Genomic DNA, 19,379 nt, shown 5'->3' with positions numbered 1-19,379 from the left:
CGTTCTGGGGAAAGATAGGTAATTCACCCTGACGGAGTTGTCCTGACTGGACGTTCTGGGGAAAGATAGGTAATTCACCCTGACGGAGTTGTCCTGACTGGACGTTCTGGGGAAAGATAGGTAATTCACCCTGACGGAGTTGTCCTGACTGGACGTTCTGGGGAAAGATAGGTAATTCACCCTGACGGAGTTGTCCTGACTGGACGTTCTGGGGAAAGATAGGTAATTCACCCTGACGGAGTTGTCCTGACTGGACGTTCTGGGGAAAGATAGGTAATTCACCCTGACGGAGTTGTCCTGACTGGACGTTCTGGGGAAAGATAGGTAATTCACCCTGACGGAGTTGTCCTGACTGGACGTTCTGGGGAAAGATAGGTAATTCACCCTGACTGGACGTTCTGGGGAAAGATAGGTAATTTACCCTGACGGAGTTGTCCTGACTGGACGTTCTGGGGAAAGATGGGTAATTCACCCTGACTGGACGTTCTGGGGAAAGATAGGTAATTCACCCTGACGGAGTTGTCCTGACTGACTGGACGTTCTGGGGAAAGATAGGTAATTTACCCTGACGGAGTTGTCCTGACTGGACGTGGCCAGGATGTATTCGTTGTCAGGGTGCCAGTCCAGACCGTGGATCTTAGACAGGTGAGCTGCAACGTACTCCACAGCTGTGTTGGGTTTCTGGGAAATAGATACACAGGACCATCAGGCACAAATCAAGACACGGGGACACTCACTGAACATGATACAGGAGGACACTCACTGAACATGATACAGGAGGACACTCACTGAACATGATACAGGAGGACACTCACTGAACATGATACAGGAGGACACTCACTGAACATGATACAGGAGGACACTCACTGAACATGATACAGGAGGACACTCACTGAACATGATACAGGAGGACACTCACTGAACATGATACAGGAGGACACTCACTGAACATGATACAGGAGGACAATCACTGAACATGATACAGGAGGACACTCACTGAACATGATACAGGAGGACACTCACTGAACATGATACAGGAGGACACTCACTGAACATGATACAGGAGGACACTCACTGAACATGATACAGGAGGACACTCACTGAACATGATACAGGAGGACACTCACTGAACATGATACAGGAGGACACTCACTGAACATGATACAGGAGGACACTCACTGAACATGATACAGGAGGACACTCACTGAACATGATACAGGAGGACACTCACTGAACATGATACAGGAGGACACTCACTGAACATGATACAGGAGGACACTCACTGAACATGATACAGGAGGACACTCACTGAACATGATACACACTCACTGAACATGACACTCACTGAACATGATACAGGAGGACACTCACTAACATGATACAGGAGGACACTCACTGAACATGATACAGGAGGACACTCACTGAACATGATACAGGAGGACACTCACTGAACATGATACAGGAGGACAATCACTGAACATGATACAGGAGGACAATCACTGAACATGATACAGGAGGACACTCACTGAACATGATACAGGAGGACACTCACTGAACATGATACAGGAGGACACTCACTGAACATGATACAGGAGGACACTCACTACACAGGTTATAATGTAGTACTGACATGTTATAATGTAGTACTGACAGGTTATAATGTGGTTATAATGTAGTACTGACAGGATATAATGTGGTTATAATGTGGTACTGACAGGTTATAATGTAGTACTGTCCCTACACAGGTTATAATGCAGTACTGACCCTACACAGGTTATAATGTGGTTATAATGCAGTACTGACCCTACACAGGTTATAATGTGGTTATAATGCAGTACTGACCCTACACAGGTTATAATGTGACCCTACACAGGTTATAATGCAGTACTGACCCTACACAGGTTATAATGTGGTACTGACCCTACACAGGTTATAATGCAGTACTGACCCTACACAGGTTATAGTGTGGTTATAATGCAGTACTGACCCTACACAGGTTATAATGCAGTACTGACCCTACACAGGTTATAATGTGGTTATAATGCAGTACTGACCCTACACAGGTTATAATGTGGTACTGACCCTACACAGGTTATAATGTGGTTATAATGCAGTACTGACCCTACACAGGTTATAGTGTGGTTATAATGCAGTACTGACCCTACACAGGTTATAATGTAGTACTGACCCTACACAGGTTATAATGTAGTACTGTGGGTTATAATGCAGTACTGACCCTACACAGGTTATAATGTACTGGGTTATAATGTAGTACTGACCCTACACAGGTTATAATGTTTATAATGTAGTACTGACCCTACACAGGTTATAATGACCCTACACAGGTTATAATGTAGTACTGACCCTACACAGGTTATAATGTAGTACTGACCCTACACAGGTTATAATGTAGTACTGACCCTACACACAGGTTATAATGTAGTACTGACCCTACACAGGTTATAATGTAGTACTGACCCTACAGGGTTATAATGCAGTACTGACCCTTTATAATGTAGTACTGACCCTACACAGGTTATAATGTAGTACTGACCCTACACAGGTTATAATGTAGTACTGACCCTACACAGGTTATAATGTAGTACTGACCCTACACAGGTTATAATGTAGTACTGACTCTACACAGGTTATAATGTAGTACTGACCCTACACAGGTTATAATGTAGTACTGACCCTACACAGGTTATAGTGTGGTTATAATGTAGTACTGACCCTACACAGGTTATAATGTGGTTATAATGCAGTACTGACCCTACACAGGTTATAATGTGGTTATAATGCAGTACTGACCCTACACAGGTTATAATGTGGTTATAATGCAGTACTGACCCTACACAGGTTATAATGTGGTTATAATGCAGTACTGACCCTACACAGGTTATAATGTGGTTATAATGCAGTACTGACCCTACACAGGTTATAATGTGGTTATAATGCAGTACTGACCCTACACAGGTTATAATGTGGTTATAATGCAGTACTGACCCTACACAGGTTATAATGTAGTACTGACCCTACACAGGTTATAATGTAGTACTGACCCTACACAGGTTATAATGTGGTTATAATGCAGTACTGACCCTACACAGGTTATAATGTGACCCTACACAGGTTATAATGGTTATAATGCAGTACTGACCCTACACAGGTTATAATGTACTGACCCTACACAGGTTATAATGTAGTACTGACCCTACACAGGTTATAATGTGTTATAATAATACTACTGACCCTACACAGGTTATAATGCAGTACTGACCCCCTACACAGGTTATAATGTGGTTATAATGCAGTACTGACCCTACACAGGTTATAATGTGGTTATAATGCAGTACTGACCCTACACAGGTTATAATGTACACAGGTTATAATGCAGTACTGACCCTACACAGGTTATAATGTGGTTATAATGTAGTACTGACCCTACACAGGTTATAATGTGGTTATAATGTAGTACTGACCCTACACAGGTTATAATGTGGTTATAATGTAGTACTGACCCTACACAGGTTATAATGTACTGACCCTACACAGGTTATAATGCAGTACTGACCCTACACAGGTTATAATGTGGTTATAATGTAGTACTGACCCTACACAGGTTATAATGTGGTTATAATGTAGTACTGACCCTACACAGGTTATAATGTAGTACTGACCCTACACAGGTTATAATGTGGTTATAATGCAGTACTGACCCTACACAGGTTATAATGTATAATGTACTGACCCTACACAGGTTATAATGTTTATAATGCAGTACTGACCCTACACAGGTTATAATGTGGTTATAATGCAGTACTGACCCTACACAGGTTATAATGTGGTTATAATGCAGTACTGACCCTACACAGGTTATAATGTGGTTATAATGCAGTACTGACCCTACACAGGTTATAATGTGGTTATAATGCAGTACCGACCCTACACAGGTTATAATGTGGTTATAATGCAGTACTGACCCTACACAGGTTATAATGTGGTTATAATGTAGTACTGACCCTACACAGGTTATAATGTAGTACTGACCCTACACAGGTTATAATGTAGTACTGACCCTACACAGGTTATAATGTAGTACTGACCCTACACAGGTTATAATGTAGTACTGACCCTACACAGGTTATAATGTAGTACTGACCCTACACAGGTTATAATGTAGTACTGACCCTACACAGGTTATAATGTAGTACTGACCCTACACAGGTTATAATGTAGTACTGACCCTACACAGGTTATAATGTGGTTATAATGCAGTACTGACCCTACACAGGTTATAATGTGGTTATAATGCAGTACTGACCCTACACAGGTTATAATGTGTACTGACCCTACACAGGTTATATAATGTAGTACTGACCCTACACAGGTTATAATGTGGTTATAATGCAGTACTGACCCTACACAGGTTATAATGTGGTTATAATGTAGTACTGACCCTACACAGGTTATAATGTGGTTATAATGTAGTACTGATAATGCAGTACTGACCCTACACAGGTTATAATGTGGTATAATGCTGACCCTACACAGGTTATAATGTGGTACTGACCCTACACAGGTTATAATGTGGTTATAATGCAGTACTGACCCTACACAGGTTATAATGTGGTTATAATGCAGTACTGACCCTACACAGGTTATAATGCAGTACTGACCCTACACAGGTTATAATGTGGTTATAATGCAGTACTGACCCTACACAGGTTATAATGTGGTTATAATGCAGTACTGACCCTACACAGGTTATAATGTGGTTATAATGCAGTACTGACCCTACACAGGTTATAATGTGGTTATAATGCAGTACTGAGCCTACACAGGTTATAATGCAGTACTGACCCTACACAGGTTATAATGTGGTTATAATGCAGTACTGACCCTACACAGGTTATAATGTGGTTATAATGCAGTACTGACCCTACACAGGTTATAATGTGGTTATAATGCAGTACTGACACTACACAGGTTATAATGCAGTACTGACCCTACACAGGTTATAATGTGGTTATAATGCAGTACTGACCCTACACAGGTTATAATGTGGTTATAATGCAGTACTGACCCTACACAGGTTATAATGTGGTTATAATGCAGTACTGACCCTACACAGGTTATAATGTAGTACTGACCCTACACAGGTTATAATGTGGTTATAATGCAGTACTGACCCTACACAGGTTATAATGTGGTTATAATGCAGTACTGACCCTACACAGGTTATAATGTGGTTATAATGCAGTACTGACCTACACAGGTTATAATGCAGTACTGACCCTACACAGGTTATAATGTGGTTATAATGCAGTACTGACCCTACACAGGTTATAATGTGGTTATAATGCAGTACTGACCCTACACAGGTTATAATGTGGTTATAATGCAGTACTGACCCTACACAGGTTATAATGTGGTTATAATGCAGTACTGACCCTACACAGGTTATAATGCAGTACTGACCCTACACAGGTTATAATGTGGTTATAATGCAGTACTGACCCTACACAGGTTATAATGTGGTTATAATGCAGTACTGACCCTACACAGGTTATAATGTGGTTATAATGCAGTACTGACCCTACACAGGTTATAATGCAGTACTGACCCTACACAGGTTATAATGCAGTACTGACCCTACACAGGTTATAATGTGGTTATAATGCAGTACTGACCCTACACAGGTTATAATGTGGTTATAATGCAGTACTGACCCTACACAGGTTATAATGTGGTTATAATGCAGTACTGACCCTACACAGGTTATAATGTGGTTATAATGCAGTACTGACCCTACACAGGTTATAATGTGGTTATAATGCAGTACTGACCCTCTTGTCCCAGATGCGAACATCTCCATCATGACTGGAGGCCAGAAGGTACTGATTACGCTTGTTCCACTTGACCTGGGACGCCCCCGCTACAGAGACAGAGAGAGGGAGAGATGGTGAGAGAGACAGAGAGAGATGGTGTGAGAGAGACCCTAGGATAGTGTGACAGAGAGAGGAGAGAGACCCTAGAGAGGTTATTAGAGTGAGAGAGATAATGATTAGAGATGTAGTACTGAGAGACTGACAGAGAGAGATGGTGTACTGAGAGAGATGGTGAGAGAGAGAGATGACTGGAGGAGAAGGTAGATGGTGTGTTCCACTTGACCTGGGAGACCCGAGAGAGAGGTGAGAGAGAGAGATGGTGAGAGAGAGAGATGGTGAGAGAGAGATGGTGAGAGAGAGAGAGAGAGAGAGAGAGATGGTGAGAGAGAGAGAGAGAGAGAGAGAGAGATGGTGTGAGAGAGCGTGAGAGAGAGAGATGGTGATAAGAGAGAGAGAGATGGTGATTAGAGAGAGAGATGTGATAAGAGAGAGAGAGAGAGTGATTAGAGAGAGAGATGTGATAAGAGAGAGAGAGAGAGAGAGGGAGAGGGAGAGATGGTGATTAGAGAGAGAGAGAGAGATGGTGATATAGAGAGAGATGGTGATAGAGAGAGAGAGAGATGGTGAGAGAGAGAGAGAGAGATGGAGAGATGGAGATGGAGAGATGAGATGGAGAGAGAGATGGAGAGATGGTTAGAGAGATGGAGAGAGAGAGAGAGATGGTGATAGAGAGAGAGAGAGATGGTGATAGAGAGAGAGAGAGAGAGAGAGATGGTGAGAGAGAGAGAGAGAGAGAGAGAGAGAGAGGACAGTGAATCCAAGACAGATGACCTAGAGAGGTAAAACTGTGATTATTGAAAGATGGAAGTGCTACTCACCCACTGCAGACAACGCCACAGTAGGTTTCCTCGTGTCTCTGAGATCAGACAGATTTACAGGCAGAATATCAATCATTTCATCTCAGGGCTGGTTTCCCAGACAGACATTAAGTCCTGAACTAAAAACATCCTCTACATCATTCAACATGGGAAGAGAAAACAGATTAAAGCATGGATGGAGAGAGAGAGGGAGAGAGAGAGAGTAGTGTTGACAGTATAGTGGGATATCCTACCTGGTACAGAGAGTAGTGTTGACAGTATCGAGGGTAAACCCTACCTGGTTCAGAGAGTAGTGTTGACAGTATAGAGAGATATCCTACCTGGTACAGAGAGTAGTGTTGACAGTATCGAGGGTAAACCCTACCTGGTTCAGAGAGTAGTGTTGACAGTATAGAGAGATATCCTACCTGGTACAGAGAGTAGTGTTGACAGTATAGAGGGTAAACCCTACCTGGTACAGAGAGTAGTGTTGACAGTATAGAGGGTAAACCCTACCTGGTACAGAGAGTAGTATTGACAGTATAGAGGGATATCCTACCTGGTACAGAGAGTAGTGTTGACAGTATAGAGGGTAAACCCTACCTGGTACAGAGAGTAGTGTTGACAGTATAGAGGGATATTCTACCTGGTACAGAGAGTAGTATTGACAGTATAGAGGGATATCCTACCTGGTACAGAGAGTAGTGTTGACAGTATCGAGGGTAAACCCTACCTGGTTCAGAGAGTAGTGTTGACAGTATAGAGGGTAAACCCTACCTGGTACAGAGAGTAGTGTTGACAGTATAGAGGGATATTCTACCTGGTACAGAGAGTAGTGTTGACAGTATAGTGGGATATCCTACCTGGTACAGAGAGTAGTGTTGACAGTATAAAGGGATATCCTACCTGGTACAGAGAGTAGTGTTGACAGTATAGAGGGATATCCTACCTGGTACAGAGAGTAGTGTTGACAGTATAAAGGGATATCCTACCTGGTACAGAGAGTAGTGTTGACAGTATAGAGGGATATCCTACCTGGTACAGAGAGTAGTGTTGACAGTATAGTGGGATATCCTACCTGGTACAGAGAGTAGTGTTGACAGTATAGAGGGATATCCTACCTGGTACAGAGAGTAGTGTTGACAGTATAGAGAGATATCCTACCTGGTACAGAGAGTAGTGTTGACAGTATAGAGAGATATCCTACCTGGTACAGAGAGTAGTGTTGACAGTATAGAGGGATATCCTACCTGGTACAGAGAGTAGTGTTGACAGTATAGAGGGATATCCTACCTGGTACAGAGAGTAGTGTTGACAGGATAGTGGGATATCCTACCTGGTACAGAGAGTAGTGTTGACAGTATAGAGGGATATCCTACCTGGTACAGAGAGTAGTGTTGACAGTATAGAGAGATATCCTACCTGGTACAGAGAGTAGTGTTGACAGTATAGAGAGATATCCTACCTGGTACAGAGAGTAGTGTTGACAGTATAGAGAGATATCCTACCTGGTACAGAGAGTAGTGTTGACAGTATAGAGGGATATCCTACCTGGTACAGAGAGTAGTGTTGACAGTATAGAGGGTAAACCCTACCTGGTACAGAGAGTAGTGTTGACAGTATAGTGGGGATATCCTACCTGGTACAGAGAGTAGTGTTGACAGTATAGAGGGATATCCTACCTGGTACAGAGAGTAGTGTTGACAGTATAGTGGGGATATCCTACCTGGTACAGAGAGTAGTGTTGACAGTATAGAGGGATATCCTACCTGGTACAGAGAGTAGTGTTGACAGTATAGTGGGGATATCCTACCTGGTACAGAGAGTAGTGTTGACAGTATAGAGAGATATCCTACCTGGTACAGAGAGTAGTGTTGACAGTATAGTGGGGATATCCTACCTGGTACAGAGAGTAGTGTTGACAGTATAGAGGGATATCCTACCTGGTACAGAGAGTAGTGTTGACAGTATAGAGGGATATCCTACCTGGTACAGAGAGTAGTGTTGACAGTATAGAGGGATATCCTACCTGGTACAGAGAGTAGTGTTGACAGTATAGAGGGATATCCTACCTGGTACAGAGAGTAGTGTTGACAGTATAGAGGGATATCCTACCTGGTACAGAGAGTAGTGTTGACAGTATAGAGGATATCCTACCTGGTACAGAGAGTAGTGTTGACAGTATAGAGGGGATATCCTACCTGGTACAGAGAGTAGTGTTGACAGTATAGAGAGATATCCTACCTGGTACAGAGAGTAGTGTTGACAGTATAGTGGGGATATCCTACCTGGTACAGAGAGTAGTGTTGACAGTATAGAGGGATATCCTACCTGGTACAGAGAGTAGTGTTGACAGTATAGAGGGATATCCTACCTGGTACAGAGAGTAGTGTTGACAGTATAGAGGGATATCCTACCTGGTACAGAGAGTAGTGTTGACAGTATAGAGGGATATCCTACCTGGTACAGAGAGTAGTGTTGACAGTATAGAGGGATATCCTACCTGGTACAGAGAGTAGTGTTGACAGTATAGAGGGTAAACCCTACCTGGTACAGAGAGTAGTGTTGACAGTATAGAGGGATATCCTACCTGGTACAGAGAGTAGTGTTGACAGTATAGAGGGATATCCTACCTGGTACAGAGAGTAGTGTTGACAGTATAGAGGATATCCTACCTGGTATCCCAGATACAGATGTAGGTGTCTACAGAGCTGGTGACCAGATACTCCGGTTCGAACCAGGACCAGTCCAAGTCACTGTAGGATACAACCACAGTCAGTGACCTGGCAACATAGACCCCCAGTACATACCCAGACAGATCAGGCTGTGTCCCACATCGCACCATATCCCCTGTATAGGGGCACTACTTCTGACCCATAGGGAAACGGGAGCCATTTGGGACCCATCTCCTCTGTGTTACCTGATGACTCGTGTGTGTCCCTGCAGGGTCGCGTGGACGTCCCCACAGCCATCACGCCATGTGTACAGGTCAACTCGCTGGTTACTCTGTAAACATAAACCCCTCGTCAGACAGCTCACAGACACTGGGTCTGTTCAGGACCAGGATGTTACGGTTCCATGTGGGAAGACCACCACTCTCACAGGATGCAGTTTGACCTGAACAAAGATCTCGGGATAAGACCTGAGCCTGCTCGACGACTCTCGGGATAAGACCTGAGCCTGCTCAACGACTCTCGGGATAAGACCTGAGCCTGCTCAACCACTCTCGGGATAAGACCTGAGCCTGCTCGACCACTCTCGGGATAAGACCTGAGCCTGCTCAACCACTCTCGGGATAAGACCTGAGCCTGCTCAACCACTCTCGGGATAAGACCTGAGCCTGCTCAACGACTCTCGGGATAAGACCTGAGCCTGCTCAACCACTCTCGGGATAAGACCTGAGCCTGCTCGACGACTCTCGGGATAAGACCTGAGCCTGCTCAACGACTCTCGGGATAAGACCTGAGCCTGCTCAACCACTCTCGGGATAAGACCTGAGCCTGCTCAACGACTCTCGGGATAAGACCTGAGCCTGCTCAACGACTCTCTGGATAAGACCTGAGCCTGCTCAACCACTCTCGGGATAAGACCTGAGCCTGCTCAACGACTCTCTGGATAAGACCTGAGCCTGCTCAACCACTCTCGGGATAAGACCTGAGCCTGCTCAACCACTCTCGGGATAAGACCTGAGCCTGCTCAACCACTCTCGGGATAAGACCTGAGCCTGCTCGACCACTCTCGGGATAAGACCTGAGCCTGCTCAACGACTCTCGGGATAAGACCTGAGCCTGCTCAACCACTCTCGGGATAAGACCTGAGCCTGCTCGACGACTCTCGGGATAAGACCTGAGCCTGCTCGACGACTCTCGGGATAAGACCTGAGCCTGCTCGACGACTCTCGGGATAAGACCTGAGCCTGCTCGACGACTCTCGGGATAAGACCTGAGCCTGCTCAACGACTCTCGGGATAAGACCTGAGCCTGCTCAACCACTCTCGGGATAAGACCTGAGCCTGCTCAACGACTCTCGGGATAAGACCTGAGCCTGCTCAACGACTCTCCGGATAAGACCTGAGCCTGCTCAACCACTCTCCGGATAAGACCTGAGCCTGCTCAACCACTCTCGGGATAAGACCTGAGCCTGCTCAACGACTCTCGGGATAAGACCTGAGCCTGCTCAACCACTCTCGGGATAAGACCTGAGCCTGCTCAACCACTCTCGGGATAAGACCTGAGCCTGCTCAACGACTCTCGGGATAAGACCTGAGCCTGCTCAACCACTCTCGGGATAAGACCTGAGCCTGCTCAACCACTCTCGGGATAAGACCTGAGCCTGCTCAACGACTCTCGGGATAAGACCTGAGCCTGCTCAACCACTCTCGGGATAAGACCTGAGCCTGCTCAACCACTCTCGGGATAAGACCTGAGCCTGCTCAACCACTCTCGGGATAAGACCTGAGCCTGCTCAACCACTCTCGGGATAAGACCTGAGCCTGCTCAACGACTCTCGGGATAAGACCTGAGCCTGCTCAACGACTCTCGGGATAAGACCTGAGCCTGCTCAACCACTCTCGGGATAAGACCTGAGCCTGCTCAACCACTCTCGGGATAAGACCTGAGCCTGCTCAACGACTCTCGGGATAAGACCTGAGCCTGCTCAACCACTCTCGGGATAAGACCTGAGCCTGCTCAACCACTCTCGGGATAAGACCTGAGCCTGCTCAACGACTCTCGGGATAAGACCTGAGCCTGCTCAACGACTCTCGGGATAAGACCTGAGCCTGCTCAACGACTCTCGGGATAAGACCTGAGCCTGCTCAACCACTCTCGGGATAAGAGCGTCATTAACAGATATAAAAAGTAAATGCAAATCAACAGAATAATCTTTTAGGCAATTTGATGAATTGTTGCTGTTTTTGTTGATGTTTGAACACTCACAGAGGCAGCGAAGACGTGGGACTCTGTCTTGTGAGGGTTCCACTGAACCGTCCCCACGTCCCATTTGCTCGGTCTGACAATCTTCCTGGGAACTTCAGACGGAGTCTCCAGGTTCACCACATACAGAAACCTCCGTCTAAAGGAGAGGAGATCAAACACACACACACACACACACACACACACACACACACACACACACACACACACACACACACACACACACACACACACACACACACACGCACACACACGCACACACACACACACACGATTGGATGAAAATAGGTCACCTGACATGTCAACCTCCCATTTAAATCTGATTAATCCACAAATACACAACTAGCAGTGACTTGAGGAATTACCAACATCGGTCAACGACTCTCAGGATAGACGTTGACTGAGACAGAGCTACAGTGACTGAGGCAGACCTACAGTGACTGAGGCAGAGCTACAGTGACTGAGGCAGAGCTACAGTGACTGAGGCAGAGCTACAGTGACGTTGACTGAGGCAGAGCTACAGTGACTGAGGCAGAGCTACAGTGGCTGAGGCAGAGCTACAGTGACTGAGGCAGAGCTACAGTGACTGAGGCAGAGCTACAGTCATGTTGACTGAGGCAGAGCTACAGTGACTGAGGCAGAGCTACAGTGACTGAGGCAGAGCTACAGTGATGTTGACTGAGGCAGAGCTACAGTGACTGAGGCAGAGCTACAGTGACTGAGGCAGAGCTACAGTGACTGAGGCAGAGCTACAGTGATGTTGACTGAGGCAGAGCTATAGTGATGTTGACTGAGGCAGAGCTACAGTGATGTTGACTGAGGCAGAGCTATAGTGATGTTGACTGAGGCAGAGCTACAGTGACTGAGGCAGAGCTACAGTGACTGAGGCAGAGCTACAGTGATGTTGACTGAGGCAGAGCTACAGTGACTGAGGCAGAGCTACAGTGATGTTGACTGAGGCAGAGCTACAGTGACTGAGGCAGAGCTACAGTGACTGAGGCAGAGCTACAGTGATGTTGACTGAGGCAGAGCTACAGTGATGTTGACTGAGGCAGAGCTACAGTGACTGAGGCAGAGCTACAGTGACTGAGGCAGAGCTACAGTGATGTTGACTGAGGCAGAGCTACAGTGATGTTGACTGAGGCAGAGCTACAGTGATGTTGACTGAGGCAGAGCTATAGTGATGTTGACTGAGGCAGAGCTACAGTGATGTTGACTGAGGCAGAGCTACAGTGACTGAGGCAGAGCTATAGTGATGTTGACTGAGGCAGAGCTATAGTGACGTTGACTGAGGCAGAGCTATAGTGACTGAGGCAGAGCTACAGTGACTGAGGCAGAGCTACAGTGACGTTGACTGAGGCAGAGCTACAGTGATGTTGACTGAGGCAGAGCTACAGTGACGTTGACTGAGGCAGAGCTACAGTGACTGAGGCAGAGCTATAGTGATGTTGACTGAGGCAGAGCTACAGTGACTGAGGCAGAGCTACAGTGACTGAGGCAGAGCTATAGTGATGTTGACTGAGGCAGAGCTATAGTGATGTTGACTGAGGCAGAGCTACAGTGACTGAGGCAGAGCTACAGTGACTGAGGCAGAGCTACAGTGATGTTGACTGAGGCAGAGCTATAGTGACTGAGGCAGAGCTACAGTGACTGAGGCAGAGCTATAGTGATGTTGACTGAGGCAGAGCTATAGTGATGTTGACTGAGGCAGAGCTACAGTGATGTTGACTGAGGCAGAGCTACAGTGATGTTGACTGAGGCAGAGCTATAGTGATGTTGACTGAGGCAGAGCTACAGTGACTGAGAGCAGTGATGCTGAGGCAGAGCTGTGACTGAGGCAGAGCTATAGTGATGTTGACTGAGGCAGAGCTATAGTGATGTTGACTGAGGCAGAGCTACAGTGATGTTGACTGAGGCAGAGCTATAGTGATGTTGACTGAGGCAGAGCTATAGTGATGTTGACTGAGGCAGAGCTACAGTGACTGAGGCAGAGCTATGAGTGATGTTGACTGAGGCAGAGCTACAGTGACTGAGGCAGAGCTACAGTGACTGAGGCAGAGCTATAGTGATGTTGACTGAGGCAGAGCTACAGTGATGTTGACTGAGGCAGAGCTATAGTGATGTTGACTGAGGCAGAGCTACAGTGATGTTGACTGAGGCAGAGCTATAGTGATGTTGACTGAGGCAGAGCTATAGTGATGTTGACTGAGGCAGAGCTATAGTGATGTTGACTGAGGCAGAGCTATAGTGACTTGACTGAGCAGAGCTACAGTGATGTTGACTGAGGCAGAGCTACAGTGATGTTGACTGAGGCAGAGCTACAGTGATGTTGACTGAGGCAGAGCTATAGTGATGTTGACTGAGGCAGAGCTATAGTGATGAGGCAGAGCTTGACTGAGGCAGAGCTATAGTGATGTTGACTGAGGCAGAGCTACAGTGATGTTGACTGAGGCAGAGCTACAGTGATGTTGACTGAGGCAGAGCTACAGTGACTGTTGAGAGCTGAGGCAGAGCTATAGTGATGTTGACTGAGGCAGAGCTATAGTGATGTTGACTGAGGCAGAGCTACAGTGACTGAGGCAGAGCTATAGTGACTGTTGACTGAGGCAGAGCTACAGTGATGTTGACTGAGGCAGAGCTATAGTGATGTTGACTGAGGCAGAGCTACAGTGACTGAGGCAGAGCTACTGAGTGACTGAGGCAGAGCTATAGTGATGTTGACTGAGGCAGAGCTACAGTGATGTTGACTGAGGCAGAGCTACAGTGATGTTGACTGAGGCAGAGCAGAGCTACTGAGTGAGCTGTTGACTGAGGCAGAGCTATAGTGATGTTGACTGAGGCAGAGCTACAGTGACTGAGGCAGAGCTATAGTGACGTTGACTGAGGCAGAGCTACAGTGACTGAGGCAGAGCTACAGTGACTGAGGCAGAGCTATAGTGATGTTGACTGAGGCAGAGCTATAGTGATGTTGACTGAGGCAGAGCTACAGTGATGTTGACTGAGGCAGAGCTACAGTGACTGAGGCAGAGCTACAGTGACTGAGGCAGAGCTACAGTGATGTTGACTGAGGCAGAGCTATAGTGACGTTGACTGAGGCAGAGCTACAGTGACTGAGGCAGAGCTACAGTGACTGAGGCAGAGCTACAGTGATGTTGACTGAGGCAGAGCTACAGTGACTGAGGCAGAGCTACAGTGACTGAGGCAGAGCTACAGTGACGTTGACTGAGGCAGAGCTACAGTGATGTTGACTGAGGCAGAGCTACAGTGACTGAGGCAGAGCTATAGTGATGTTGACTGAGGCAGAGCTACAGTGACGGAGGCAGAGCTATAGTGGCTGAGGCAGAGCTATAGTGATGTTGACTGAGGCAGAGCTATAGTGATGTTGACTGAGGCAGAGCTACAGTGATGTTGACTGAGGCAGAGCCATAGTGGCTGAGGCAGAGCGACAGTGACGGAGGCAGAGCTATAGTGATGTTGACTGAGGCAGAGTTATAGTGATGTTGACTGAGGCAGAGCTACAGTGATGTTGACTGAGGCAGAGCTATAGTGGCTGAGGCAGAGCTATAGTGATGTTGACTGAGGCAGAGCTATAGTGGCTGAGGCAGAGCTATAGTGATGTTGACTGAGGCAGAGCTATAGTGACTGAGGCAGAGCTACAGTGACGTTGACTGAGGCAGAGCTTCAGTGACTGAGGCAGAGCTATAGTGATGTTGACTGAGGCAGAGCTACAGTGATGTTGACTGAGGCAGAGCTATAGTGATGTTGACTGAGGCAGAGCTACAGTGATGTTGACTGAGGCAGAGCTATAGTGATGTTGACTGAGGCAGAGCTACAGTGACGTTGACTGAGGCAGAGCTATAGTGATGTTGACTGAGGCAGAGCTACAGTGACTGAGGCAGAGCTACAGTGACGTTGACTGAGGCAGAGCTATAGTGATGTTGACTGAGGCAGAGCTACAGTGATGTTGACTGAGGCAGAGCTATAGTGATGTTGACTGAGGCAGAGCTATAGTGATGTTGACTGAGGCAGAGCTACAGTGACGTTGACTGAGGCAGAGCTACAGTGACTGAGGCAGAGCTATAGTGATGTTGACTGAGGCAGAGCTACAGTGACTGATGACTGAGGCAGAGCTACAGTGATGTTGACTGAGGCAGAGCTACAGTGATGTTGACTGAGGCAGAGCTACAGTGACTGAGGCAGAGCTATAGTGATGTTGACTGAGGCAGAGCTACAGTGATGTTGACTGAGGCAGAGCTACAGTGACTGAGGCAGAGCTATAGTGATGTTGACTGAGGCAGAGCTACAGTGATGTTGACTGAGGCAGAGCTACAGTGATGTTGACTGAGGCAGAGCTACAGTGATGTTGACTGAGGCAGAGCTATTGTGATGTTGACTGAGGCAGAGCTATAGTGATGTTGACTGAGGCAGAGCTACAGTGATGTTGACTGAGGCAGAGCTATAGTGATGTTGACTGAGGCAGAGCTACAGTGATGTTGACTGAGGCAGAGCTATAGTGATGTTGACTGAGAGGCAGAGCTACAGTGATGTTGACTGAGGCAGAGCTATAGTGATGTTGACTGAGGCAGAGCTATAGTGATGTTGACTGAGGCAGAGCTATAGTGATGTAATGACTGACAGGACAGCATGTGAGAGCTACAGTGACGTTGACTGAGGCAGAGCTATAGTGATGTTGACTGAGGCAGAGCTATAGTGATGTTGACTGAGGCAGAGCTATAGTGATGTGACTGAGGCAGAGCTACAGTGATGAGAGCTAGCTAGTGATGTGACTGAGGCAGAGCTACAGTGATGTTGACTGAGGCAGAGCAGTGCCTGAGCTGAGGCAGAGCTACAGTGACTGACTGCAGAGCTACAGTGACTGAGGCAGAGCTATAGTGATGTTGACTGAGGCAGAGCTACAGTGACTGAGGCAGAGCTACAGTGACTGAGGCAGAGCTATAGTGATGTTGACTGAGGCAGAGCTGATGTTGACTGAGGCAGAGCTACAGTGACGTTGACTGAGGCAGAGCTATAGTGACTGAGGCAGAGCTGTGACTGAGGCAGAGCTACAGTGATGTTGACTGAGGCAGAGCTACAGTGACTGAGGCAGAGCTACAGTGATGTTGACTGAGGCAGAGCTACAGTGACTGAGGCAGAGCTACAGTGACTGAGGCAGAGCTTGACTGAGGCAGAGCTACGGTGACTGAGGCAGAGCTACAGTGACGTTGACTGAGGCAGAGCTACAGTGACTGAGGCAGAGCTACAGTGACTGAGGCAGAGCTACAGTGACAGTGACTGAGGCAGAGCTACAGTGACGTTGACTGAGGCAGAGCTACAGTGACTGAGGCAGAGCTACAGTGATGTTGACTGAGGCAGAGCTACAGTGACTGAGGCGGAGCTACAGTGATGTTGACTGAGGCAGAGCTACAGTGACTGAGGCGGAGCTACAGTGACTGAGGCAGAGCTACAGTGATGTTGACTGAGGCAGAGCTACAGTGATGTTGACTGAGGCAGAGCTACAGTGACTGAGGCAGAGCTACAGTGACTGAGGCAGAGCTACAGTGACTGAGGCAGAGCTACAGTGACTGAGGCAGAGCTACAGTGATGTTGACTGAGGCAGAGCTATAGTGATGTTGACTGAGGCAGAGCTATAGTGATGTTGACTGTCTGCAAGAGCTGTAATGTGTGGTAAAGGACTGGTACACACCCTGACAGGACAGCATGCTCGACTGAGGCAGAGCTATAGTGATGTTGACTGAGGCAGAGCTATAGTGATGTTGACAGAGGCAGAGCTACAGTGATGTTGACTGAGGCAGAGCTACAGTGACTGGAGGCAGAGCTACAGTGACTGAGGCAGAGCTACAGTGACTGAGGCAGAGCTACAGTGACTGAGGCAGAGCTACAGTGATGTTGACTGAGGCAGAGCTACAGTGACTGAGGCAGAGCTACAGTGACTGAGGCAGAGCTACAGTGGCTACAGTGACTGAGGCAGAGCTACAGTGATGTTGACTGAGGCAGAGCTACAGTGACTGAGGCAGAGCTACAGTGACTGAGGCAGAGCTACAGTGACTGAGGCAGAGCTACAGTGACTGAGGCAGAGCTACAGTGACTGAGGCAGAGCTACAGTGACTGAGGCAGAGCTACAGTGACTGAGGCAGAGCTACAGTGACTGAGGCAGAGCTACAGTGACTGAGGCAGAGCTACAGTGATGTTGACTGAGGCAGAGCTACAGTGACTGAGGCAGAGCTACAGTGACTGAGGCAGAGCTACAGTAACTGAGGCAGAGCTACAGTGACTGAGGCAGAGCTACAGTGATGTTGACTGAGGCAGAGCTATAGTGATGTTGACTGAGGCAGAGCTATAGTGATGACTGAGGCAGAGCTACAGTGATGACTGAGGCAGAGCTACAGTGATGTTGACTGAGGCAGAGCTACAGTGATGTTGACTGAGGCAGAGCTACAGTGATGTTGACTGAGGCAGAGCTATAGTGATGTGACTGAGGCAGAGCTACAGTGATGTTGACTGAGGCAGAGCTTCAGTGACTGAGGCAGAGCTACAGTGACTGAGGCAGAGCTACAGTAACTGAATCAGAGCTACAGTGACTGAGGCAGAGCTACAGTGATGTTGACTGAGGCAGAGCTATAGTGATGTTGACTGAGGCAGAGCTATAGTGATGTTGACTGTCTGGTGAAGGTGCTGTAATGTGTGGTAAAGGACTGGTACACACCCTGACAGGACAGCATGTCGACCCAGAGCTATAGTGATGTTGACTGAGGCAGAGCTATAGTGATGTTGACTGAGGCAGAGCTATAGTGACTGAGGCAGAGCTATAGTGATGTTGACTGAGGCAGAGCTATAGTGATGTTGACTGAGGCAGAGCTATAGTGATGTTGACTGAGGCAGAGCTATAGTGATGTTGACTGAGGCAGAGCTATAGTGATGTTGACTGAGGCAGAGCTATAATGATGTTGACTGAGGCAGAGCTACAGTGACTGAGGCAGAGCTACAGTGACTGAGGCAGAGCTACAGTGACTGAGGCAGAGCTACAGTAACTGAGGCAGAGCTACAGTGACTGAGGCAGAGCTACAGTGACTGAGGCAGAGCTACAGTGACTGAGGCAGAGCTACAGTAACTGAGGCAGAGCTACAGTGACTGAGGCAGAGCTACAGTGACTGAGGCAGAGCTATAGTGAGTGACTGAGGCAGAGCTATGACTGAGGCAGAGCTACAGTGACTGAGGCAGAGCTACAGTGACTGAGGCAGAGCTATAGTGATGTTGACTGAGGCAGAGCTACAGTGACTGAGGCAGAGCTACAGTGACTGAGGCAGAGCTATAGTGATGTTGACTGAGGCAGAGCTACAGTGACTGAGGCAGAGCTACAGTGATGTGACTGAGCAGAGCTACAGTGACTGAGGCAGAGCTACAGTGACTGAGGCAGAGCTACAGTGACTGAGGCAGAGCTACAGTGATGTTGACTGAGGCAGAGCTATAGTGATGTTGACTGAGGCAGAGCTACAGTGATGTTGACTGAGGCAGAGCTATAGTGATGTTGACTGAGGCAGAGCTATAGTGATGTTGACTGAGGCAGAGCTATAGTGATGTTGACTGAGGCAGAGCTATAGTGATGTTGACTGAGGCAGAGCTATAGTGACTGAGGCAGAGCTATAGTGATGTTGACTGAGGCAGAGCTATAGTGATGT

At 47.3% G+C, this 19,379-nt stretch overlaps 1 protein-coding gene across 1 annotated transcript in view; it reads right to left on the bottom strand.

Annotated features, from left to right (window-relative positions):
- wdr59 (WD repeat domain 59) overlaps nt 1-19,379 on the bottom strand; it is a 105,332-nt gene that overhangs the window by 80,556 nt on the left and 5,397 nt on the right. Inside the window, exons 3-10 of the mRNA XM_052505208.1 lie at nt 18,407-18,449; nt 11,686-11,821; nt 9,669-9,754; nt 9,424-9,504; nt 7,999-8,037; nt 6,770-6,807; nt 5,850-5,938; nt 565-681 (exon numbers count right to left, since the gene is read on the bottom strand). Of these exons, the coding sequence (XP_052361168.1) occupies nt 565-681; nt 5,850-5,938; nt 6,770-6,807; nt 7,999-8,037; nt 9,424-9,504; nt 9,669-9,754; nt 11,686-11,821; nt 18,407-18,449 (629 nt within the window). The remainder of the gene's footprint in view (nt 1-564; nt 682-5,849; nt 5,939-6,769; nt 6,808-7,998; nt 8,038-9,423; nt 9,505-9,668; nt 9,755-11,685; nt 11,822-18,406; nt 18,450-19,379) is intronic.

Source organism: Oncorhynchus keta, unplaced genomic scaffold (assembly GCF_023373465.1).
Source record: "Oncorhynchus keta strain PuntledgeMale-10-30-2019 unplaced genomic scaffold, Oket_V2 Un_contig_2290_pilon_pilon, whole genome shotgun sequence".
Classification (NCBI taxonomy): domain Eukaryota; kingdom Metazoa; phylum Chordata; class Actinopteri; order Salmoniformes; family Salmonidae; genus Oncorhynchus; species Oncorhynchus keta.
This window is presented reverse-complemented; position numbering and strand designations above follow the sequence as displayed.